The sequence below is a fragment of the Pan paniscus genome, chromosome 4, assembly GCF_029289425.2.
Source record: "Pan paniscus chromosome 4, NHGRI_mPanPan1-v2.0_pri, whole genome shotgun sequence".
NCBI lineage: Eukaryota > Metazoa > Chordata > Mammalia > Primates > Hominidae > Pan > Pan paniscus.
The window spans coordinates 14,005,087-14,032,290 of NC_073253.2; the positions used below are offsets into that span (position 1 = coordinate 14,005,087).

The 27,204-nt window shown below is 38.4% G+C and overlaps 1 protein-coding gene across 1 annotated transcript in view; it reads right to left on the reverse strand.

Annotated features, from left to right (window-relative positions):
• The window catches only part of DNAH5 (dynein axonemal heavy chain 5), a 332,345-nt gene that overhangs the window by 90,904 nt on the left and 214,237 nt on the right, over positions 1–27,204 (reverse strand). Inside the window, exons 48-55 of the mRNA XM_008975442.5 lie at positions 17,683–17,805; positions 17,267–17,480; positions 15,752–15,975; positions 12,471–12,669; positions 9,936–10,108; positions 4,587–4,717; positions 1,002–1,155; positions 235–502 (exon numbers count right to left, since the gene is read on the reverse strand). Coding sequence (XP_008973690.3) covers positions 235–502; positions 1,002–1,155; positions 4,587–4,717; positions 9,936–10,108; positions 12,471–12,669; positions 15,752–15,975; positions 17,267–17,480; positions 17,683–17,805 — 1,486 coding nt within the window. The remainder of the gene's footprint in view (positions 1–234; positions 503–1,001; positions 1,156–4,586; positions 4,718–9,935; positions 10,109–12,470; positions 12,670–15,751; positions 15,976–17,266; positions 17,481–17,682; positions 17,806–27,204) is intronic.

The following is a 27,204-nucleotide window of genomic DNA, read 5'->3' on the forward strand; positions in this document are numbered from 1 at the left end:
TTGCAGCCTTGAGAAGGAAATGTCCAAGAGATACTTGGCTTTAACTACTCTTGGGCTGACAAACCTACTTAAAAAGAACACAAATGCTGTCCATGAGATTAAACTTCTGTGTCTTCCCATGACATCCTGGAGCCTGCCTGGAGATCCAGCTGAGGCAGAGCCTTCAAGCATCCCTGAAAGAACTAGAATCCTTGAACACATGTTATGCCCTGGCATAAACATTTCCATACTAACCAGCAACTAAAGCATCTTTGGGCCATCGGCTGAACCAGTCAATTGTGCATCCTGAAATTAGGGCAGGGAACTTCAAAGCTCTGTTTCGAAATTTCTCCCCCACTGGCGAGAAGCAGAGCACAATATGAAGGTTCTGTCGGACCCGACTCATGAAGTAGTCGTGCAGGTTCTCATTGGTAGGAAGGCACCTGGGGAATTCTTTTTTCATGACTGATGCCAGGTCGCTATTAATTTCATCAATTTCATCTCGAGCAAATAGGTTAGAGACCTTAAAAAGAAGTACAGGCATGCAAATTCAGTACACACATAGGAAAATAGATCAAAATGTAGAGCTTAATACACAGAATGTCTTTTCTCCATTTGTGTTCTTGAACTCACCTACAGAAAACTAATTGAAAGTTTTCAAGATGAAATACACCACATTTTAAAATAAATAAATGATTCTACTATTAACTGCAAAGTTGTAGCCCCGGAAAGGAGTAAATGGACATGCCAAAAATCTAATTAGCTTTCTTTCTAACTTCGCTCTTCTGTTTTTTTCATTTGTTATTGGAACATTCACTGATGTTTTAAATGCTTAGCTCCAAATTTTGATGGAGAGTTTTATTCTTCAAAAACCCAATAGAAAAACCCATCCTTCATACTGATCACTTAATACCCATCCCCAATAGCACTTATTCACACCACTAACGGAAGAAAACATGTAGAGCTCTAAGCTGGAGGAAATCTGAAGGGATAAAACACATAAAGAATAAATGAGCTCCTACCTCACCTGATGATAAAACATTGTTCATATATTCCAAAAATGACTCATCTTTAATCTCATTGTCTGTGAAAATAAAAGTGATTCCTTTGCCTTGCTGACCAGCTGTTCGATACAAAACCTTCAGATCTTCCATCAGATTTGATGTGTTGTAGGATCTAAAGAAATATTTTCATTTTGTCATTAGCTAAAATATTTTCATGAGAGGGAAAGAACCGTGTAACAATGCATTATACCATTTAGCTAACAAAAAAATGCTGATTTTGTTCCATCGTATACGTATGTATTCTATATGAATGTTACTGGTTAATTTTTAAAAATCCACATTTCATAAAACATTATAATTAATTAATGTTTCTACATAAAAGACTATACTGAAAAGTCAACCTGGAACAAAAATAGAATTTTTATCACAACCAAATGTCATTACATTTCAAAATGTATCTTTCTGAAAATTTTTTGACGATAAAAGTCAAATTCAATTATTGATATTTGATTGGCAATTGGTATTTGAGATGACAACTCATAAATTAAACTAAAATAAATAAATGCAAACTTTGGTTATACAGGGTGAGTGAGATGCCCTGTTATAAACAGTGCCTGCCTCATCCCCCAACACCATTATCATCATTGCATGTTTGTATTATACATAAATAAGCTTGTTTTCTGAGCAATCAGTACACTGTACTAGACTACAGTGTGAAATATCCCAGTCTGAAGGTTCTCTAATTACCCAAAGCAATCTTTAGGTGGAAGTGAACCTACAATCAGGAAATATTAGAGAGTTCCCACTGTGGAGTGCTACATTATGCCAAAAGTATAAATAAAATTATCCCAATTCTGGAGACTCAGACTTACTAAATTATTATTTGCACTTTAGTCATGAAATAAACTCAGAATTCAGGGTGCAAGAGAAAAGAGCCATCTGATTTTTTAAAAACTAGTGAATATTTAACTCTACCTTTTTCCAACTTCTGTAACCTACACCCTAGAATTGGAAATATCACAACTATGCATCAATACTTCTAGAAGACACCTAAAGAAGTGAGATCCAAGAGATCAGAAAACAAATACTTCTAAAAGACACCTAGAGAAGTGAGATCTGAGAGATCAGAAAACAAATACTTCTAGAAGACACCTAAAGAAGTGAGATCCGAGAGATCAGAAAACAATTAGAAGATGCAGCCTCTAGAAAGAACGAAAGAGAGAAGGAAGGAAGGAAGGAAGGAAGGAAAGGAGGGAGAGAGGGGAGAGAAAGTGAGGGAGAGAGAGAAGAAAGAAAGAAGGAAGGAAGGAAGGAAGGAAGGAAAGAAAGAAAGAAAAGAAAGAAAGAAAGAAAGAAAGAAAGAAAGAAAGAAAGAAAGAAAGAAAGAGAAAAAGAAAGAAAGAAAAGAGGAAAACATCTCACCCAGCTTCTTGTGATATGGGGGAAATTTTCAACCCAATCTCTTGGATCTCAAGGGCCCATTGCCTCAAATAATATGGCCTAAGACACCAACAAATAGTTGTGCTTCCCAAATGAGAGTCTCTTGCATCTCAGCCTTAGCCACATGGCTATACAAAGCCTTTAGAAGTTTGACAACATCTTGAAAGCTATGAAAAGGAAAGAAAGACCCTGGCCCTTCGTCTCATCAGTAGTGGATCATTCCCAGTGTGACATGCAGAGGAACTAGTCTGCCACAGTGAGAGTGGTGGTTGGGTATACTGGATGTGGCATTGTGGTGCAGTAAAAGTCACACAAGACTAGAAACCAGAAATCCTACAATCAATTCCCAGATAGATCAGAGATGTTGGGCAAGCCATAGCCTCTCTGAGCTTCAGCTGCAAGATGGGCTACTGCTATCTGTCCTACTAACTCACAAGGTTTTTTTGAAGATCAAATTAGCTCATGCATATAAAAGTGCTTTGAAAACTACAAGGTTTTATACAAATGTTCGGAACAAAAATTTGAGTCCAATCCCTTTCCTGTGCAGGTTGCCTTTTATGTAGCTTGATTTCTAACCAAAAACTAGAAGAATCATATGCAAGGTAACTAGAATTATTTCTCTCTGTCCCAGTACTTGAATAAAACAGTAATCTTTGGATTTATTCTCCAAGAAGAACCCTATAGGTCAGACAAAACACAGAGTGTAACAACAGCTTAAATATTTGAATCTCCAAACCCAATGCTTAGTAACTTTCAGCCTTCATCCTAGCAGGTATCTATGGCCTCCCTCAACGAGACAGGTCAGCAGCATGTTCTGCTTATCAGTGCCTGACTTCTTGCTCCTACACCTAGAAATTAACGTCAAATGATTTTCAGCCCAACCTAACTTCCCAAACTGGTCTCCTGGTTCTAACCTTATCTTGGTTAATCCTGAAATTCTGTTTCACCTCTCCAAATCACCTCTGTTTATCTCTTCATGTTCACTTTTCATGTGCTAATTATGTTTTCTCCCTGCACTACACCCACATCTGTGGTCAACTCCCCTGGGGTTCCTTGTCTTGATAAGAAGCAGCACCATCTAGATAGCTTCCCAAGCCAGAAACCAGGATGCACCAAGCCCTGAAGCTCCAACTTCCTGATGATCTTTTCCATTTCCACTCTCTATTCTCCATTCTCACTGCTGCCACTCATGACAGCATCATGGCTTGCCCAGACCCGAGACAGCCTTATAACTATTCCATTTTAGTTCCTTCTATTTTCTGTACATAAAATGTACCTGACATGTCCTCCCTAGGGGCAACTCATCAATGGTTTCCTATTGCTCTGGGATGAAGTCTGACTTTTTATTATCACTTTAAAGGCCTCCATTTCTCTTCCATTCCCACTTGTCACTCTACACTGTACACTCTGCAGTATTTAACTTCTTCCAGGACTGACTTCACCTGTGCTGATTCTTCTGCCTTGAACACACTTAACTGCTCTTCTGCTCTCAGTCTTCCTCATATTGAGGTTTCAGTTTAATCACTTTCTCCAGGAAGTCTTTTCTAATCATCCCCTAGACTAGGTTAGGAGCTCCTCCCTCAAGCTTCAATAGGATTTGGTCCGCATGTATTTCCTTATCATAGATGGTGCCTATGAATCACACCTTATTGGGTGGGTTGGGTTGCTTAGTTGTCTGTCCATTTGAGTTGCTACAAAATCCCTGATGATATGGCTAGATTCACCTTGCTCACCTAGCCACAGCTTGACACATAGGCAGTGTTCAATAACTATTTTGAAATGTTGGAATGAGTAAACCAATATAAAATCTTCATCTATTTTTCCATTGTATTAACATTCTTGAAATCTGAATTAACACTCAATAGGGACAACTGTCTTCTGAAATTCACCAAAAGAAGTGCATGTAATACACTATCATATATAACATAAAAGTAGGGAGGTGGCTACTAAGTGAGAGTTTGAAATATTTCAAAAGCAAATTATGACGGTGAAATGTTTATGATCTATGATAAAGGTTGACAGGGGAAGATGATAAGTTAACATTCAAGAAGGAAAATGACTGTGACTCTTTATATGTAAGAGAAATGCATTTGAACTTCAGGTGGCCTCTGAGCACCTTTTATCAAAATCCATGTTAGGTTTGTTAAAGTAAAAGCTTGTCACCTCGTCAGAGTGATCTGGAAGGAAACGTAGCCAGCAATGAATGAAGCCAACCTCGTCAGGCTCTGCTTTCCTGATCCGCCCACCCCGACCAGGAGGGCATTTCCCCGAGGAGTACGAATGACACGAGAGATCTGTAATATGGAACAGAAAAAGTATGTATCTTTCAACATGTAAATGTTCTATTTTTCCTATTTATTCAATATATGAATAAGGCCTAATTATTATTTTGGAAGATATAGGTGTCTCAAGATCAGACTGGAGACACACTGGTTGAAGGAATGAGGGCATTTCTGAAATAGAACAGTGTTGGGCTGCATCAGACAGGGTGGGAACCGTGGGGTGTGCCTTTAGGAAGTAGGAGGACACCAGGGCAGAAAAGTCAACACACAGCCCAGACCGTGCTTGCTCTGGCTTTTAAAGGAGATATCTATCTAAAGGGGGCTTTGAGGATTCCTGTTAGTTGGTCTGACCTAATAGTGTATGATAGGAAGGAGAACAGAAATGTCAGAACAATGTCTACCCTTGGCATACAGGGCATCGTGGTTGATGAGAATATCCTCCACATTTGAAAAGTGTTCAAATTTAAATTGAAGGGAAGAAAAACCCCCAAAATGAGGTGATATGGTTTGGCTGTGTCTCAACTCAAATCTGATCTTGAATTGTACTCCCATAATTCCCACGTGTTGTGCTGGGGACCTGGTGGGAGATAATTGAATCAAGGGGACGGCTTCCCCGACAGTGTTCCTGTGGTAGTGACTAAGTCTCATGAGATCTGATGGTTTTATCAGGGGTTTTCGCTTTTGCATCTTCCTCATTTTTTGTCTTGCCGCTGCCATGTAAGAAGTGCCTTTCGCCTCCCACCATGATTCTGAGGCCTCTCCAGCCATGTGGAACTATAAGTCCAATTAAACCTTTTTCTTCCCAGTCTTGGGTATGTCTTTATCAGCAGCATGAAAAGAACTAATACATGTGGTATAGATGTTGGAATTTTAAAAAGAAAGAAAATGAGCATAAACACCCTCCTATTACTTGGCAAAGACAGTGATACCTAAGGTATCTATAATAAGTGATTATAGATGGGTCAGGGGGGCCACTTCACGCTGTTCAATAGCCCAAGACTATTCCACAGCCCCCTTGTGGCAGAAGTCCATGTTTATTTGGCTTTATTGGTGTTGAATGGACTAGTTACACCATCAGTCTTCCAAACCTACCTAGGAGAGATGGGAATAGAATTCCCCTTGATGTTCTTTATACCTTATGCGAGAACTGTTTCTCTTTCCCTCCTAACTGCATTTTGAGCCTAGGGGTATCACTGCGATGTCCATCTTTCTTAGAAGAATGATAGAGGCTGGGCAGGGACTGGAAGGGGTCACTTCTCCACAGCCAGGGAAGCTTCCTGTAGTCACTGGGGCTCTGCATTCTGCCAAGGTTTTGTTAAACATCCTTTCTCAGAATTCCCTCACTAGCTGCAGTGCGTTCTATTCCTGTTGAAAATATGCCTGGTTTTGAATTACTTTCCCCAGTTTAGTGTGAACCTTGGGAAAAGGAGAACATATTTTCCATCTCTATGTGGACCTGAGAACCTGCAGGACTGGTAGGTGCATATGCCCTGTTTTTCCAGCCTCCTGCTTGTCCCCTCTATGTGGTTCTCGCCAAAGTCATTGTGGGTGGAGGTGGTCACACATGCCTCTTCAGATCTTCCCCTGACACAGCTTCAAGAGGCACAGACGGTGGGTAAGGAGCTACTGGAAGCCACACTAGAACATTCTGTGTCTTTCCTTGGTTGCCACTTTTCAACCATCATCATTTCCTTTGATGTGGGTAGATATATCAAGATGTTGTTAATTAGGTATTAAGGAATCTTCATCCCAAAACCTTTACTTGGAACTGGGCCAAGGTCTTACATTAAAACACATGGTAAACCCTCAAAACATATCTGACAAAGGAACAGATACATGAACAGAGAAGGCTTGCAAAGCAGACTCAAAACCTCATAATCTAGTTAAATCCAGTGAGACCCTCAAATAGGGCTATTTTGTCCTGTTATATACAGATTGTGAGGTGGAGATATGCGTTTTTAATTTCATCAGCAAGTACTCAAAAATGAATAATGTCCACCCTGCCCCTCAGGAGCTCACGCTGGAACAGGGGACAGAGGCTGGGGTCATGAGCCATGGTGAGCACTGGCACAGAGACAGGAGTGATGGCAACCAGAGAAAAGAATGCTGGGGAAACATCCCCGCCTGGGTGAGGTATGTCTTAGGTGCAGAGCTGGACTTTGACTTGGATGACTAGAAGTACATCACACAAAGAAGGTGGTGTGCCAGGCATGAGCTGAGCTGCCTTTTAAGAAGGAGTGAGACACACAGTATCTCAGAATTAGCAAAAGGCCTGAAGTGCCCCCTGGGGTGAGAACTTCAGTATGAGGTACGGAAATATCAGGATATAAGGCAGCAAAGGATTGTTTAGGGCTTATTTGGGGGACTTGATTAAATTCCAGACAATGTATCCAGATTCTCTGTGTGGTTCTCAGCAGTGGTCCATCCTGTCAAGACTGAGGTCACTAAGACGGGAACCCACCCTCCTAGAGCCTAGTCTTCTGATAGGGAGACAAACACACAGATAAACTTTCCACAAGGTAGTATATGGGTGGGGAATACACATGGGGGAGGCGCTCCAGGATCATGATTTGTTTACCCATAAGCAGCCCGTTGTTCTGGATCACACACCAGGCAGAGCATGACTCGGGAGGCTGGCTGGTAAGCAGGAACTAGATCATGCAAAACCATATACACCATGGTTTGAACTTTCACCAAAGAGACAAAAGAGGTATCACACAGATACACTGTATTGAAAGAAAATTGAGTTTCTAACTAAGAAAGGAACTAAGAAATAGGCTTGGTCTCATATCATATCCTGTTTTGCTGCAGTTTTTGTCTGCAATTCTTACTCTTGGCTTCTATCGTGCCTTGTAACTAGGCCACGTATTTCAAGGCTCACAGCAGCATGACACAGAGCGTGGATGCGCTGTGCACAGAAAATGAGAGAAGACAGGGCCAGCCGGGAAGTGGAGAGGAATGCAACATTTTAGCTCAAAAACTCTAGTCACGGATTCTTCAGCCAATTCCAGAGCAGACAGACAAGAGGCAGAGAGTGAGAGAAAACACCAGCGAGGCCCCAGCACCGAGGCATTCACACCTCCAACATCACACCCAAAGTGTTTCAAGAAAGCCTCCTCACTCATCATCTGGGCTGCGAATCACGGAGAAAACGGCAGTTCTAGTGAACTTGCTCAAGCACGACACTTAACATAAATAACTGCATCTTCAACTTGAGCTATGAAATCCCAGGTCAATCAGATTCTGTCTCCAGCAGGCAGGCTACTTGTCATGAAATTGCCTTTGGTAATACTCATTTGGAAAATATATTTTCCTTTCCTTTTTCTTCCTTTTAATTATTAAAAATGACAGAATGTTTATTCTTCCTGAAACAACTCTTAATCAACTATAAATTAAGAGCGAATTTCAAAATGTTATTTATAGTTGGCTTTGGAAGAATATTTGAGCTCATAATTGGGTACAGATGTCTCAGATTCTGAGAATCCACAGAGTTGCCAAGCCAAGTGCCCTCGTGCTGGGGAGACCCAGCTCCTGAGCAGCCTCTCTGTCTTCCTCCCTCTCTCTGACTTACTCCAGCCTTGCAGAAATGCTTTTCTTTCTTGCAGGGAAAAGGAGCAGGTAATCCCTATTTTCAGAGGAATGGTTGACTAGATAACCTCTAAAGCCCCCTCCATTTGTAGATTCAGTAATTTTTAGAGGTGACAATTTGTAATTGTGCAGTGGTTCCTCACGGTGGAACCTAAATCATGGAAGACAATGTCGAATCATTTTCTTTCTAACTAAAAGGATGTAGTCCGGAAAAGTAGTTGATATCAACAAAGTGAGAATATCAACAATGGATTTTTAAATGGCATTTTCTTGCACTGTAGATAAATTAAGTCACATAAGTTTTCAAACAAAATAATATATTCTACTTCCAACCTTTGAGGATCAACTGTCCTAAAAATGGATACAGTAATGACTCATATCAGCAGTCCCTAACCTTCTTGGCACCAGGGACCAGTATTGTGGAAGACAATTTTTCCATGGATGGGACGGGGCTGAGTGATGGTTTTGGAATGATTCAAGCGCATTACATTTATTGTGCACTTGATTTCTATTATTATTACATTGTAATATACTATGAAATAATTATATAGCTCGCCATAATGTAGAATCAGTGGGTGCCCTGAGCTTGTTTTCCTACAACTAGATGGTCCCATCTGAGGGTGATGGGAGACAGTGACAGATCATCAGGCATTCCATTCTCATAAGGAGCGTGCAACTAGATCCTTCACATGAGCATTCACAATAGGGTTTGGGCTCCTATGAAAATCTAATGCCACTGGAGGCAGAACTTGGCTTTGCATGTTCACCTGCTGCTCACCTCCTGCTGTGCAGCCCTGTTCCTAACAGGCCACAGAAACATACTGGTCTGCGGCCCCGGGGCTGGGAACCCCTTCTCATATGACAAACTAGAATAGAAATTATACTTTCCTGGTGGATTTCATTCTAACAGAATTTTCATCTCAAAGTCAACTGTTTATACACTATTTTTAAATTATTGTTTCTAATCGTGGTAAAATACACATAATCTAAAATTTACCACTGTAACCACTAAGTATATTGTTCAATATCATTAAGTACATTTACATTGTTGTGCAACTATCAGCACCACTGATCTCCACAATGCTTTTCATCTTGCAAAACTAAAACTCTGAACCCATTTAACACTAACTCCCCAATTGTCTCTCCACCCAACCCTGGAATTCTCCATTCTACTTTTTGTCTCTGATTTTGGCTACACTGGGGATTTATATGAGTAGAATTATACAGTATTTACCCTTCTGAGTCTGGCTTACTCCACATAACATAATGTCCTCAAGGCTTATGTACTATTTTTTTATAGGATATTCTTTGCATGATACAAAAAGATGTAGACTTTGCCTGTGCTCTGAACTCAGATGTCAACCATATTCATCCTCCGTGGTGAAAGCACTGAGCTGGAAGCCATATAGAAACACTGAATAAAATTATCACATCACACATTTAAAGTACACAGGCTCTTATTTAAAGTCTATAAGGTGCGACATGTTGCATTCAGCTTAGAAATTAAATTGGAATATAGCATGGAGTCTAATTTTAAACTGAAGATTCTCCTAGGAAATGAAAATAAAAGAGGGAGAGGACCACGGTGTGAAGCCAAATGTCTGTCACCTCCACAAGGCACTACTCAGAGTGGCTACTGTACCTTGACTAAGTGAACCATGGCATCTGCAAAGAACACCATGTCCATGCCGGCGCCACGGATGCTCTCATTATAGAGCTGCAGGAACATATTCAGACGCTCTTTTAGGTGACTAAAAGATTCAATTGGCTCATAAATTTTAGTTGTTTCAGCATCAGCCTCTTCAGATGTTTCACCTTTGGTGGGAAATAAGAATCAGTTAAGTTTCTGCAAATACCTGCATTTTACTTCAATCTAAATTAATACACTCAAAGCTCTACAACCTAACACTGAATAACATTCATTTTAAGGTAAATGCCATAGTGTGTATTTTGCAAAAACAGAAGACAACAATAGAAGCGTTAGGATTTTTGTGATCATATGCAGTCTTTGTTGTTTCCTATCCAGCAAGAGTCAATTTCAAATAATGTTATCGTCATTGAATTGAATTTGAACCCACAACTGATTGTTGCCATTTCAAAGGTCCTCCCAGATATATTAGCTTAATGGTCAAGTGCTGAATGTCAGAATCAGCAAGGGAGGTCAAGAATTACAAAACTGTTTGATAAGAATAAAAAGAAAAAGGTTATTGCATTTACTCAGGAAATTTTTATAATTCATGAATCTCAGGTCAGTGGTAAAAATAGAAGTGAATTAGAATATGGGGTGGAGGGTTGAGAGAAATAGAAAAATAATTTCCAAAATGAATAAGCATATTCGATTATTTCACTAGGGCAAGATGTATTAAAATCAATATACTTTTTTAAAAAATTAGAAACATATAATATACCAGCTTAACACTTTTCCAGTGTTAACTACAAAGCAGAGGCCAAGGTGGGCAGATCACTTGAGGTCAGGAGTTCAAGACCAGCCTGACCAACATGGTGAAACCCCATCTCTACTAAAATTACAGAAATTAGCTAGGCCTGCTGGTGTGTGCCTGTAGTCCCAGCTACTCGGGAGGCTGAGGCAGGAGAATCGCCAGGAGGCCGAGGTTGCCATAAGCTAAGCCTGCATCCAGCCTGGGAAACAGAGTGAGACTCTGTTTCAAAAAAAAAAAAGGGATAATGCCCAAGAAAAAGCTAAATTGGGCACCTATAAATTCACAATCAATTAACATTAGTAACAGGGAAAAAAGGGACACATTAGTTAAATATACCAATAACAACTTAGAATTTCACTGGGTACAAGAAGAATGAGTGGGTCTTTCTAACCTTATAGTACATAATTATTTTCAATTGACTGTGTCCTAACATAATAGTATGTTAATCTTTTTATAACAAATGAGATTGATTTAACACAATCATTAAGATTGACCTATCTGCAAAGCTCTCACTAATCAAATTCCAGTAGTCACAATTCTCATAAATGCCCAAATCAAGCTTTGAGAAATAGTGTTTCAATGACACAAAAGGTTATGCATTTGTCTCTAGACCCTCCCCCGGCCCCCAAAATGCAGCAGTTGTGCTTTGGTCCTTGAAAATCATAATCTGATTATTTATCCTTCTGAATTACAGGAATAAATTACATACATTTTAATTACCTTGTAAGATGCCCTTACTCTTACAGTATTTTTGTATGTGTTTGACCTGATTAAAATAAAATGTGTCAGCTTCTTTCTGTAGAAGCATCATTCCAATTGCATCTCCAGAAATAAACATTATTTTGCAATTGTCACTCAGAAACTTTTGATAGTTCACATTTACAGTTATAAAATCTAGAGAAGCACTGCCTAGTCATTTCCAATCATTTAAAAAATATACATAGCATGTTTTTAAACATGCTTTTAAAAATCTGCTAATTAACTTAAAATCCATCCTCAGTATTAGAAGAGGTTAAATGAAAGAAAAATATTTTTAACTAAGCCTAGTTACTTCTGAGGGGAAAAAAAGTGGAGCACTGCCTCTTTTCATAAGAAAAGTCATATATCTCAATTTCCCCTGGAACCATAATCACAAAAGCTTGCCCCACATCAGCCATCTCATTCCAATTACATTTAATGACCCTCTCATACAATTGGAAGTTTTCCTTTTTATTTTCAACATTCAGGATGACCTGAATAATAATAAGTATCATTATATTTGCTGCCTTTCATTTAGCAGTGACTACAGGCCATAGACTGCCCAAGCCATTCTACAGATAACATTTCATGGACTCCCCACGGTGCATGTGATGCACATAGTAATACTTTCATTTTTATGAATGAGGTTCAAGAGAGTGCCGAGATGCCCAGCTAACTAATGTGTGGTGGATTCCTTCCTCAAACTCACCTCTGTCTGCCAGACTACAAGTCCTGTGCACGCTCTCCTACCGAATCCTGCCCCCCAACTCTACTTTAATATCCAAGCGTGATATGCATAAACTAGTTCATCTTTAAACTCCATGATAATGCATTAATTCACTCATCCTAGTTTTATTGAGCATCTACTGTGTCTCAGGCTTGTATCAATAAAGTTTACTAGAAAGAAACTCAACATCCATCAACTGAATCTTCTGTCTTCAGATTTCCCTTTAGGGAACACCTTTTGGGGAATTCCAAATTCCACTTCAATAGTTTACCTGCAGCTTCAGGTGCATCTCTCAAGAAATCCACAAAATATGTGTCAATTCCACAATCCACCAAAAGTTTTTTCTCTTCACCAAACTCCTCCTCTACCAAACTTACTAAAGCCTTATCAAACCAGGTCACATCACTGGACACTGTGAAACGGTCAGCTATAACACGTTTACACTCATGCTTCCACAGCTTTAACAGATCCTGTTGAAAGTATAATTAAAATGTGTTAGTAATTCCTGTTATGCCATAATTGGGAATTCAGGTTGACAGTACTGTAGAGTATTATCCTTCCTGATTTAAGATGCAACATTTTAAAAAGTCAGGGTTCAAATATGCTCAACTTCACTTCAAATTGGCCTCATTCAAGTATATTAAATAGAAAGTAGTCTATTTATTTGCAGTCTCTGAAGTAAGAAGAAAAAATCCTCCAACAATAATATTGAAAATTGCTCTGACCAATCAACAAACTAATATTCTACGTAAAAGTCTTCAGTTTGTAATAAATTAGTCTTTTTAATAAGACATCTACATTCATGTGGCCAGAGTATAACATAAGATACAGAATATGAACAACTCTCACGTATACAACTGAAAAATTACAAAGGTGTATTCACTTAACACAAAGTGAATAAAATTTGTGGCAAAAACGGGATTATCTGAACAAAAAAAGCAAGCACCTAATCCGGATAATCCAAGGTCCAAGGTTAACTGAAAGTTGAGGAAATTAATTGCTCAATACTCCTGTTTATATAGCAAGAATAACAAATGTATGTAAGCAAGAATAACAAATGTATGTGTAAGCTCATTATTTGATATGAAAGACTGGTGGAAATTTCTTAGCTTCGTAACATTTTTCAGGTTACAGATTTTTAAGCCATTGCATTACTAATGATAGAATGCTATCTGGTTGCCTGAATATAAAAGGAGTTCAATGAAGTATATTCAATGATTCAGTTAAGACAAAAGTTTATGATAACATCAATTGTTAGAATTGTTTGTGCTGATTTAAAATAAGCATCAAAAATGGCTATTTCAATAGTAATCTTTGAAAACTGACTTCAACAATTCCATTAACTTGTAAATAACTTTGAGGGAAAAAAATCAAGTTAAAATATTCACGCTGCTAAACTGACTCTCACTTCTCTGTAGGAAGGAAAGTGAGTTTTCCCCAAAACATCATTAACAGACACTTCTCAAAAGAAGACATACATGTGGCCAAGAAACATATGAAAAGAAGCTCAACATCACTCATCATTAGAGAAATGCAAATCAAAACTGCAATGAGATACAATATCACATCAGTCAGAAAGACTATTATTAAAAAGTCAAAAATAACAGATGCTGGCAAGGTTGCAGAGAAAAGAGAACACATATATGCTATTGGTGGGAGTGTAAATTAGTTCAAGCATTGTGGAATGCACTATGGTGATTCCTCAAAGACCTAAAAGCAGAACTACCATTTGACCCAGAAATCCCATTACAGGGTGTATATACCCAGAGGAATATAAATCATTCTACTATGCACATGCACGTGAATGTTCATTGCAGCACTATTCACAATAGCATAGACATAGAATCAACCTAAATGCTCATCAATGGCAGACTGGATAAAGAAAATGTGTGACCTACACACCATGGAATACTATGCAGCCATAAAAAAGAATGAGATCCTGTCTTTCATGGGAACATGGATGGAGCTGGAGGCCATTATCCTTGGCAAACTAATGCAGGAATAGAAAACCAAATACTGCATGATATGTCCCCACCCAAATCTCATCTGGAATTGTAATCCTCATAATCCCCACATGTCAAGGGAGAGACCACAAGGAGGTAACTGAATCATAGGGGCTGTTTCCCCCATGGTGTTCTCCTGATAGTGAGTGAGTTCTCACAAGATCTTACGGTTTTATAAGAGGCTCTTCCCCTTTTGCTCCACACTTCTCCGTCTTGCCATCTTGTGAAGAAGGTGCCTTGCTTCCTCTTCGTTTTCCACCATGATTGTTAAGTTTCCTGAGGCCTCCCCAGACATGCTGAACTGTGAGTCAATTAAACCTATTTTCTTAATAAATTACCCAGTCTCCAGCAGTTTTTATAGCAGTATGAAAACGGACTAATACACCACATGTTCTCACTTATAAGTGGGAGCTAAATGATGAGAACTCATGAACACAAAGACAGAAATGACAGACACTGGGGTCTACCTGAGGGTGGAAGGTGAGAGGAGGGAGAGGAGCAGAAAAGATAACTATTGCGTACTGGGATTAATACCTGGGTGATGAAATAATCTGTACAATAAGCCCCCATGACACATGTTTACCTACGGAACAAACCTTCACGTGTACCCCCAAACCTAAAACAAAAGTTAAAAATAAATCAACAAATAATTTTTTTAAAAAAAAAGAATCAGCAAGTTTGGTTACCTATATTGCAAGCATCTGGACAGAGGTGAGTTTTTTTAGTAATCAACACTTGTGCTTAATGAACAGTTTTGTTGATAATTCAACTGTCTCTGTGTGTTTATATGGAGAAGTCCCCTAAAACCCATTTGCTTAATTACTTCTTTAGCTCTAGAAAGGCTCAAACAGAGGCCAACCCTGTCTTAGCCTGGGCACATAGGCTACGCTTTGGAACAAAAGCATACTGGATTTTCACACAGCATTCTTAGTTTGAGGGAAATTCTTATAACACTGGGAAATGTCATATTCAAGTGTGTGTACAAATCATCATTTTTCTATTAAATGAACTTTGTAAGCTGCTGCCTCTCCTCAATTTTACCAATGTACATAATTCTTTTAGTGCATCCAGTTACATGGAAAAGAAAAATCATGGATGATTATCAACAAAATGGGTTTATTAATTTTGAATATTTATTATAAAGATAATTACTTTTTAAGTTAAAATGTCAAGCTTAAAATATGAAGACTATTATATAGTAAAATCCACAGTGATTGTTTCCATTATTTAGTATAAGAAACGTATCTTCTTCTCATACTAGAACTGGGAAAATAAATCAATTGTTTCTTTTATTCTTTTCATTAAAGAATAATTGTGTATATGATGTTCTTAAAACACAAACCTAATTTAATTGGAATTTATCATTGACTGACATTTTCTGACATAATTTACTTATTTCATTATGTTAGTTTAAAATCAGTAAAGAATACCCATGCTGAAACATTCCAAAATATGTTCACAGTTCAAGTAAAAAATAAATCAATAAAAATATTTAGAATATATCATTAATAGCAATGTTATTTGTTTTTCTTTCTTCAGTGTCACTTACATTTGGTTCCTTGATGACCTCTGAAGTAGTGTTCAGCATTCCCTGCCAGACCCGAGAAAGATCTCGTAGGTTAAACACATAATGGAATTTCGCAGGGGTAGGAAGCATTTTAATCTTGGTCATCTGCCATAGTCGGCGTGTCAGAGGCACCAATTTTGTCACAGAATCTCTCACTTCTTCTGAGAAACCCCTCTGAGTACAGTAGTGGCCTACTCCAATCACACCTGAAAAGGGGGAAATTACAGCATTTTGATTAGCCATTCAAATAAATTAAATGAAAATGAAAAGCATTATAGCATAGGGTTTGCAAAAATGTCATTATACATTTTAATATATAATCACATATAAAAGAAAAGTATGTTAATGTTCTCTTGTTTTTTCAAATACAGTATAACAAAAAATAGATACAAGTTTAAGAAAATAAGTTCAAAACACTGAAAAACTGATTAAGAAATACTGCCGAAGACTCTGGTTGCACCACTTCAATATTATTGAATGGGTAACAATGATAAATGCATGAAGTTACCTTATAATAAGATAAGAAAAAAGTTTTTATAAGTCCTCTAAGGTTTCTAGTTTTTGTCATTGCCTTTCCATGCATTATAAAATACTTTCATTTACTTTTTATGTAAAATTTTCCAGGCAATAAGGAATAATTAAAAATGATAACAGTCATTTTTTCTGGTCCATGTTTCTTTTCCCAAGCTTAGATAATTCCAATGTCTGTTGGTTTCCAGACCTTGCTCACTGCTGTGACTGAAGGGAGATTACTGCCATACTTCACTAGCCTGGGGCACCCAGATGACATTTTCGTTTGCCAGAAATTAATTAGGGTAATCCTGATGAGCTTTTTCTCAATAGCAGCTTCAGAAATTGTAAAATACTTAACCTAAATGTGTTCAAACCTTTACACTCTTTTCTGCACAAATAAGTCACAAGTGCATAATCATTACTCGGGTAGGCATATGTGCTTACTTATTTGGCTAGTGATTGTTCAGCTAAATTATCTATGAAATACTACATATTTAATCAATAACTTCTTAGAATCCAGTAAATTACTCTGAATTTCAGACCGTGTCTAATCTGCGCTCTGGGTGCCATTATTTCTTTGGCCAAAATCATTCTATGGGTTGGTTAAAGTATAAGCTACATAAACTTTTGACATGGAACATAGCAATCCAGACCTCAAAACTATGTGACCATGAGGAAACAATCTCACGTATGGGGAAACCATTTCATTTCCATGTTCATTTAATGTTAAACCTCCTTGCTTAAGAAGTTAGAAACAGTTAAAGAAAACCATAAATGGAAAAGCTCTACCAAGTCATCCAAATCAGGAAACACCTAGAATCAATCCCTATAGGAAATGAAATACACTGCTTGAGAGTGATGGAGGCTGTAGACCAAGGAGCCACCCAGTGCTCTTTCTGTGTGGGTCTTGGGTGAAGATTTTCAGAAAGGAACCCAAGCAGGTGTTCTTCCTCACCCTCCCACCCCACATCTCTTGATCTTTACCAAAGATCTTGTCCACAGAAGCTTCAGAGGGCAACGTGCAATTAAATATAGAGAACTGCCTCTTGAGTCTTTGGGGTATGTCATTGCGTCCACCACCAGGATGGATCATGGCTGCCAAAAACTGGATGTCCACGATGCTGGTGAACTCCCCAGGCTTCTCTAGATTATAGAATCCATTTTGTTCCATCAGCTGTCGCACTATCTCATTCGTAACCTACGAAAGACAACTTTCAGAATTAAAGCATCATTCCTTTCCATCCCCGGAGCCTAACTCCTTGAGTGTTTCCAAAGAAAGAACTTTACTGGAATTCAGAAATTATATCTTGAAAAAGTAAAAACTTAAAATTTGAAAAACTCTTCTAAGAATAAATCAATACCAAATTAAAGAAATAAAATGCACAATAGAATGATGATACCTGATCTCCCCACTCATTGATTATTGGCATATTCACATCATCAATAAAAACAGTCATCTTCTTGCCCGCAGGAGGGCCATACATTGTACCCATTCGTTTATCCACATAGCTCTCTATCGTCCTCTGTGAAAAAAAAAAATCAACTGAAACATCTGTGAAAATATCACCTAAAACATGGTCAATTATTTTAAAAAACAACAAAAACTGGTAACCTTTGAACTGATATGAATTATTTCTAAAAAGCCAAATTTCCCCCTTAATTCTAACAAATTCTAAAGTACCTAAATTATCTTGTATAACATTCACAAAATTTGAAAATCCAGTTTAATTTAGAAGGAAATGAAATTCTAACCAATGTGAATTTGAATGGGATGAGACTCGTCTGTCCATTTCTAAAAATTTACTTTTGTCTTCTTCTGTTGGTGACACTATGTTCCCCATTATTCAAAGTCTTGCTAATAGTTTCCCTATAACCAGCAACAAAGTTAAACAAGGCTACGGTGTGAGAAGCTTCTGAGGTCTGCACTCCGAGCTGCACAGCCCATCATGGTCTGAAGGCTGAAACTGGCTGCTGTCACCTGGCACAGCTCATACCCACTCTTTTGGGCAAATGCAGTTACACGGATTCAATTCTCATTCCCTGACACAGAGTGAACAAAGCTCACTTATGTCTTCTCTCTCATTTTTACATTCTGAGCTTAGGCAGTGCAAGAGAAGACCACGCTGCACTCTGTAAAAAACCTTCCTTGAGGCCGGGCACGGTGGCTGATGCCTGTAATCCCAGCACTTTGGGAGGCAGAGGCGGGCAGATCACGAGTTCAGGAGATCAAGACCATCCTGGCTAACACGGTGAAACCCTGTCTCTACTAAAAATACAAAAAAATTAGCCGGGCTTGGTGGCAGATGCCTGTAGTCCCAGCTACTCGGGAGGCTGAGGCAGGACAATGGTGTGAACCCGGGAGGCAGAGCTTGCAGTGAGCCAAGATAACGCCACTGCACTCCAGCCTGGGTGACAGAGCGAGACTCCGTCTCAAAATAAATAAATAAATAAATAAATAAACCTTCATTGCAGTACACAAAAAGATATTAAAACTGAAAGAACTGGGACACATTTAAAGTAGTGTGTAGATTGAAATTTATAGCACTAAAGGCCCACAAGAGAAAGCAGGAAAGATCCAAAATTGACACCCTAACATCACAACTAAAAGAACTAGAGAAGCAAGAGCAAACAAATTCAAAAGCTAGCAGAAGGCAAGAAATAACTAAGATCAGAGCAGAACTGAAAGAGACAGAAACACAAAAAACCCTTCAGAAATCAATGAATCTAGGAGCTGGTTTTTTGAAAAGATCAACAAAATTGATAGACGGCTAGCAAGATTAATAAAGAAGAAAAGAGAGAAAAATCAAATAGATGCAATAAAAAATGATAAAGGGGATATCACCACCGATCCCACAGAAATAAAAACTACCATCAGAGAATACTATAAACACCTCTACACAAATAAACTAGAAAATCTAGAAGAAATGGATAAATTCCTGGACACATACACCCTCCCAAGACGAAACCAGGAAGAAGCTGAATCTCTGAATAGACCAATAACAGGCTCTGCAATTGAGGCAATAATTAATAGCCTACCAACCAAAAAAAGTCCAGGACCAGAAGGATTCACAGCCAAATTCTACCAGAGGTACGAAGAGGAGCTGTTACCATTCTTTCTGAAACTATTCCAATCAATAGAAAAAGAGGGAATCCTTCCTAAGTCATTTTATGAGGCCAGCGTCATCCTGATACCAAAGCCTGGCAGAGACACAACAAAAAAAGAGAGTTTTAGACCAATATCCCTGATGAACATTGATGTGAAAATCCTCAATAAAATACTGGCAAACTGAATCCAGCAGCACATCAAAAAACTTATCCACCATGATCAAGTTGGCTTCATCCCTGGGATGCAAGGCTGGTTCAACATATGCAATCAATAAATGTAATCCAGCATATAAACAGAACCAACAACAAAAACCACATGATTATCTCAATAGATGCAGAAAAGGCCTTCGACAAAATTCAACAGCCCTTCACGCTAAAAACTCTCAATAAACTAGGTATTGATGGAACGTATCTCAAAATAATAGGAGCTATGTATGACAAACCCACAGCCAATATCATACTGAATGGGCAAAAACTGGAAGCTTTCCCTTTGAGAAGTGGCACAAGACAGGGATGCCCTCTCTCACCACTCCTATTCAACATGGTGTTGGAAGTTCTGGCCAGGGCAATCAGGAAAGAGAAAGAAATAAAGGGTATTCGATTAGGAAACGAGGAAGTCAAATTGTCCCTGTTGGCAGATGACATGGTTGTATATTTAGAAAACACCATTGTCTCAGCCCAAAATCTCCTTAAGCTGATAAGCAACTTCAGCAAAGTCTCAGGATACAAAAGCAATGTGCAAAAATCACAAGCATTCCTATACACCATTAACAGACAGAGAGCCAAATCATGAGTGAACTCCCATTCACAATGGCTACAAAGAGAATAAAATACCTAGGAATCCAACTTACAAGGGATGTGATGGACCTCTTCAGGGAGAACTACAAACCACTGTGCAACGAAATAAAAGAGGACACAAAAAAATGGAAGAATATTCCATGCTCATGGATAGAAGGAATCAATAGCATGAAAATGGCCATAGTGCCCAAAGTAATTTATAGATTCAATGCCATCCCCATCAAGCTACCAATGACTTTCTTCACAGAATTGGAAAAAACTACTTTAAATTTCATATGGAACCAAAAAAGAGCCCACATTGCCAAGACAATCCTAAGCAAAAAGAACAAAGCTGGAGGCATCACACTACCTGACTTCAAACTATACTACAAGACTACAGTAACCAAAACAGCATGGTACTGATACCAAAACAGAGAGATAGACCAATGGAACAGAACAGAGGCCTCAGAAATAACACCACACATCTACAACCATCTGATCTTTGACAAACCTGACAAAAACAAGAAATGAGGAAAGGATTCCCTATTTAATAAATGGTGCTGGGAAAACTGGCTAGCCATACATAGAAAGCTGAAACTGGATCCCTTCCTTACACCTTATACAAAAATTAATTCAAGATGGATTAAAGACTTAAATGTTAGACCTGAAACTATAAAAACCCTAGAGGAAAACTTAGGCAATACCATTCAGGATACAGGCATGGGCAAGGACTTCATGACTAAAACACCAAAAGCAATGGCAACAAAAGCCAAAATAGACAAATGGGATCTAATTAAACTAACAAGCTTCTGCACAGCAAAAGAAACTACCATCAGAGTGAACAGGCAACCTACAGAATGGGAGAAAATTTCTGCAATCTACCCATCTGAAAAAGGGCTAATATCCAGAATCTACAGAGAACTCAAACAAATTTACAAGAAAAAAAAAACGAACAACCGCATCAACAGTGGGCAAAGGATACGGATAGACACTTCTCAAAAGAAGACATCTATGCAGCCAACAGATGCATGAAAAAATGCTCATCATCACTGGTCATCAGAGAAATGCAAATCAAAACCACAATGAGATACCATCTCATGCCAATCAGAATGGCAATCATTAAAAAGTCAGGAAACAACAGATGCTGGAAAGGATGTGGAGAAATAGGAACGTTTTTACACTGTTGGTGGGAGTGTAAATTAGTTCAACCATTGTGGAAGACAGTGTGGTGATTCCTCAAGGACCTAGAACTAGAATTACCATTTGACCCAGCAATCCCATTACTGGGCATATACCAAAAGGATTATAAATCATGCTACTATAAAGACACATGCACACGTATGTTTACTGCAGCACTATTCACAATAGCAAAGACTTGGAACCAACCCAAATGTCCATCAATGATAGACTGGATTAAGAAAATGTGGCACATATACACCATGGAATACTATGCAGCCATAAAAAAGGATGAGTTAATGTTCTTTGCAGGGACATGGATGAAGCTGGAAACCACCATTCTCAGCAAACTATCACAAGGACAGAAAACCAAACACTGCATGTTCTCACTCATAGGTGGGAATTGAACAATGAGATCACTTGCACACAGGGCAAGGAACATCACACACTGGGGCCTGTCTGGGGGTTGGGGGGCTGGGGGAGGGATAGCATTAGGAGAAATACCTAATGTAAATGATGAGTTGATGGGTGCAGCAAACCAACATGGCACATGTATACCTATGTATCAAACCTGCACGTTGTGCACATGTATCCTAGAAAAACTTAAAGTATAATAAAATAAATAAATAAATAACTGAAAGAAGGGACACTGGAAGGGGTAGGAAGAGGATCTGAGGAGAGGACTCCAGGCTCTTGACTGGTGTTCTCATGTCCATGGTAGTGCAATGTGGCTTGGGAATCAATTGTCTTTCAAAATGTATGCATGAGTAACCAGAGTCTAGCACTGCAAAGCAAACAGAAAGGGCTTTGAAGTTCTCAAACTCCAGAAGCTTCAAAACTCAAAAGCTCATTTCATTTCTATAACTGTAGGAATCCACTAATGCATGATTTTAAATCATGTTAAAGATGTTGTATAAATACAGAAGAAAGTGGAGGTATGTTAAGATAAAATAAATTCTCCTTCTCTTATCCAAAAGATGTTTTATTTCATGACAAAGAACAAACCAGTTAAAAGTGAATTTTATGAACAAGATATAACCACAAAATGAGACAAAATATAAGACAAAAAAAAGCAAAACTCTATACAACTGTCCTTGAGAATCTTCACAGTAATTGCACAGTGTACATTTTCATCATGATTTTATTTATTTTATTTTATTTTATTTATTTATTTATTTATTTATTTATTTGAGACAGTGTCTTGCTCTGTTACCCAGGCTGGAGTGCAATGTTGGCTAACTGCAGCCTCTGCCTCCCGGGTTCAAGCGATTCTCCTGCCTCAGCCTCCCAGTAGTTGGGATTACAGGTGCACACCACCACACCCAGCTAATTTTTGTATTTTTAGTAGAGATGGGATTTCACCATGTTGGCCAAGCTAGTCTCAAACTCCTGACCTCAGGTGATCCACCTGCCTCAGCTTCCCAATGTGCTGGGATTACAGGCATGAGCCACTGTGCCTGGCCTCATCATTTTAATGAATAATAGCAAGCAATGTGAAAATTTTTCGCTATTTTTAAATAGAATGAGATATAAATATATTACAACTCATTCAATTACAAAACAAATCTCCCATGACATTGTACAATAGCAAAAAGAATTTCATACCCCCCCCCCACATAATGCAAAATTGTTTGCATTTGCTAAATTTGCTCTTCTTTTCAATGAATTTAAATGCACCTCCTTAAGGCCAACTAGGACTTCCAGACATTCCCATGTCTATTAATGAGAACATTTTTTGGCACATGAAGATTTTATGTATTGGGAAGCTTTATCAAGAGCTAAATGTACTAGGTGGTATAGTCAGAGTAATACAGAGTAATAGCCACACACCTATATTTTCTTCCCCTCCACTGTAACCCTAATTTTTTTGAAATGATAGGAAATCATCCCTATCACCACTAAGCTATACATGTCATAAAAGAGTTAAATTGACAAAAGCACAACAAAATAGGGAGAAAAATTAAGCAACCTGAGAACCTAGAAGTTGAGATTTCTTTCCATTTTTAGAATTGTTGCAGATTCAATAGTTACCTGAGTGTTGAAGTTTGGTAAGACCTCCTGAAGGCCTGAAACACAACGCAGGTTGGTTATGCCTTCTCTGAAATGCTTGGAACCAGAAGTGTTTTGTATATTGAATGTTTTCAGATTTGGGAATATTTGCATATACATAATGAGATATCTTGGGGATGGAACCGAAATCTAAACATAAAAGCCATTTGTGTTTCCCATATACACTTTATATATATAGCCAGGAAGTAGTTTTATATGCTATGTATGTATGTGTGTATTTATTAAAATGTGTATTTATATGTTTACTTACATTTTATTTTAAAATATTTAAAATTAAATATTTCATATTTATACAATTTTGTGCATGAAACAACATTCGTGTACATTGAACAATATATGTTGGACATGCTTGCATGGGGGAATCTGGTAGTGTGCTGAAAAGATATGAAAGCTGGAGGGTGCTGGGAGGGTCTTTCTTCCCTTGGGGATGCTGAATAAACTGTGTGTTGTGCACCTGCATTTTGACTACAACCTGTCACTTGAGGTGAGGTGTGAAATTTTTTGAGCTTGCCAATGCTCAAAAAGTTTTGGATTTTGGAGCAACTTGAATTTCAGATTTTCAGATTAGGCATGTTCCTCCTGTATTGCATGCTCTACTCCTTTGGATAGCTATCCATTTGGGGCTGTTCGAAAAAACTGTATACTTGGACATCTGATCTGTCCAAGCTGGAGGTTCCATAACATCACAAAAATAAGCATATTCAAACATAAACTCCACTTCCTTACTCAGCACAAAGTCTGCACCCCTTTGGGGTGCTCAACTCAGAAAGTGGCACCAACTACCTATTGCCCCATCCAAACATTTCCACATCTAACAACACTGAGTTTTTCTATTATAATTTCAACACCCTTTCTAAAGTATCTCTTCCTACCTAAACAACAGTAGGCCCCCATTCCATTATGTCTTTCTTTCTCACAGGGATTAATGTCATGACCCCTTAAATTGCCTTCCCTGACTGCAGTCAATCCTGGAAACTTCCTTATGACTCATACACAATGGTTATATTGCATGATTTGTAATTTTACCTAGAATTTTTTTGTCTCCCCCAAAGAAATCCGTCTAAAGAATCATGGATCATCTGTGTAGTATTCTGCCACCCACATTCCTCCCAATCTCTTTGATTGGTGTTCCCACCTCATCCACTGTTTTGCTGTTATGAACTGTGGTCCAGTTAATAAAACCAAGTAGATATGTTCGCTTACTACATTATTGCCTGTCTCCTCCACTAGAAGGTAAGGAGGGAAGACACCTTGTCTTCCTTACTTTACTCATTATTTCATTCTCAGTGTCTAGAAGGGTGTCTGGTACTATGTGTTTGTTGTTAAATATTTTTTACATAAATAAATACAAGAAACCTGGAGTCATCTTTGACTTTTCTCACTGTCTCCTATGCCTCTCCTCCAACAACCTTGATATGGTTTGGCTCTGTGTCCCCACCCAAATCTCATGTGGAATTGTCATCCCCAATGTTGGAGGTGAGGTCTGGTGGGAGGTGGTGACTGGATCATGGAGGTGGTTTCTAATGGTTTAGCACTATCCCCCCAGTGCTGTCTCATGAGTGAGTTCTCATGAGATCTGATTGCTTAAAGGTGTGTAGCACCTCCACCTTTGCTCTCTCACTCCTGCTCCGGTCACGTGAGAAGTGTCTACTTCCCCTTCCAACATAACTGAAAGTTTCCTGAGGCCTCCCCAGCCATGTTTCCTGTATAGTCTGTGGAATCGTGAGCCAATTAAACCTCTTTTCTTTATAAATTACCCAGTCTCAGGTCATTCTTTATAGTAGTGCAAGAACAGACTAACATAAACCTCTACTCAACCAATCACAAGTTCTGGCAGTTTCACTTCCTAACCAAGGTTGAATGCATCCTTGTTCTGTTTCGTTTCTCATTTTACCATCTTGGTCCAGCCCAACCTCCCTCCTGAGAAATGACTGCGACTGTCTCCTCTCAGGTCTCTCTGAGTGCAGCCATGTCTCTTGCATCTTGTTCTCCACTCTACAGCCAGAACGAGCTTTCTAAAGGGCAATGCAATCCTCCTCAGGACTCCAGGGGGTTCCTCGTCAGTGACTTACAGGGAACTCTATGGTACCCACTACTTACTCCTCCAGTCTCACTTCCAGACAGTCCTTCTCACTATCTTTGTTCTGGACCCTCAGGGTCTTAGTTCATTTACATACAGTTAAAAAAAAAACACATAGACTGTGAAGTGATGTTCACCTTATAGGCTGGCTTACAGTATTCCTTATGGGATCCTTATTTATATATTTCTAGAGTAGCCATTTCTAAGCCAAAAAAAAATCTCTCAGGATTATCATTAGCCAAATTCACATTGTGAAATATTGATTTAGATGAGTGATCTTCTAAAAATGTCACTTCTGTCAATCCAGTTACTGATTTTTTTAAAAAAAAATTAAGTCTCTAGCAAGGACTTGCACTAAGGACATATACTGTTCTTTGAGAATAGACAGTCACTTTACTCTGAAATTGGGGAATCGTAGTCAGCATGACAGCATCTTATGCAATTTATAAAACCTAAACAAGATTCCAATCTCATTGTCTGTCTACACACATAGGATATCATTAACCCAAGCTGTGACAGCAGCATTTTAAGACATGAAAACCAGATGGTCAGAAAACCAGGTAGGCTGAGGAATGGAGCTCCCTTCTGGCTCTTTTCTGAGCTAGAAGCCCTAAACCTAGGGACAATTCAATTACTGAACTAATTTCTCAATAGACAACTCAGCTTTTATAATTCCTAGAAATTAATATAAACTCCCCCAAGGAATGATCAACTCTTTCATTATGCTGATTTCTGTAATCCCCTATGGAAACTAATCGGCTCCTCCTCCGGACTCCACAGTACAGCATTGAGATTCTGCCATAAGTAGCACTTATCTTGTCAACTACACTTGGCTATGCACATGTCTGTTTCCCCAACAAGACAAAGGGAGGAAAGCAACATTGGAAGGGGTATTGGAAGGATCATGTGCAGCTGAGGCGATGGTGCATTGCCTAGTTCTTAGGTACAACATTCACGCGATCATCTTTGTGAATGAGACACAGTGCAAAATTTGCACAACCTGCAAGGTCTTACATAACAGCTCTGACTAGGCTGAAAGTCAGGAAAAATGAACTAAACTACTGCTTCTCACATTTATCAACTCTATGATTTCAGGTAAGCCACTTAATATTTCTGGGTATAATACAACCCAGAAATGAAAGTGTGTATAGATATGTAAATCATATGTACGTACATAAATATGCATATGAATATGCATATATGCATTATGCATTAATGATATATATGAAAGCAATTCATGAGCTTGCTACAGACTATTATGCATTAATGATATATAATATATATGAAAGCAATTCATGAGCTTAATGTAGTATAAAATGTAAAGCTATTTTATTATTTCTATGTGTAGCTCTATACACTAGCACCTAAATCATTTTTCATGCACGTTACATACAATTAAACAGAAATATAAAATATACTTAATTTTAGGTTTTCATATGTGTGCTATTAGCTAAAACATAAAAATGGAGAGTTATGCTCTTTATTAAGAAATCTACTGCCTAATAACACCTTCCCATTTTATTGTAATTCAAACAAAAATAGTCTTACATTAGGAAAGTTTAAAATGCTCAATAGTACATTGTAAAAAGTAAAATATGTCAAAAATCACATGAAAATACAATAATGCATAACTGAAGCTAAAAATAAAACAAGTGCACTAAGTGATAAACCAGCCCTTTAGATATTAATATAGATAAAGAAAGGCCATTGGAAG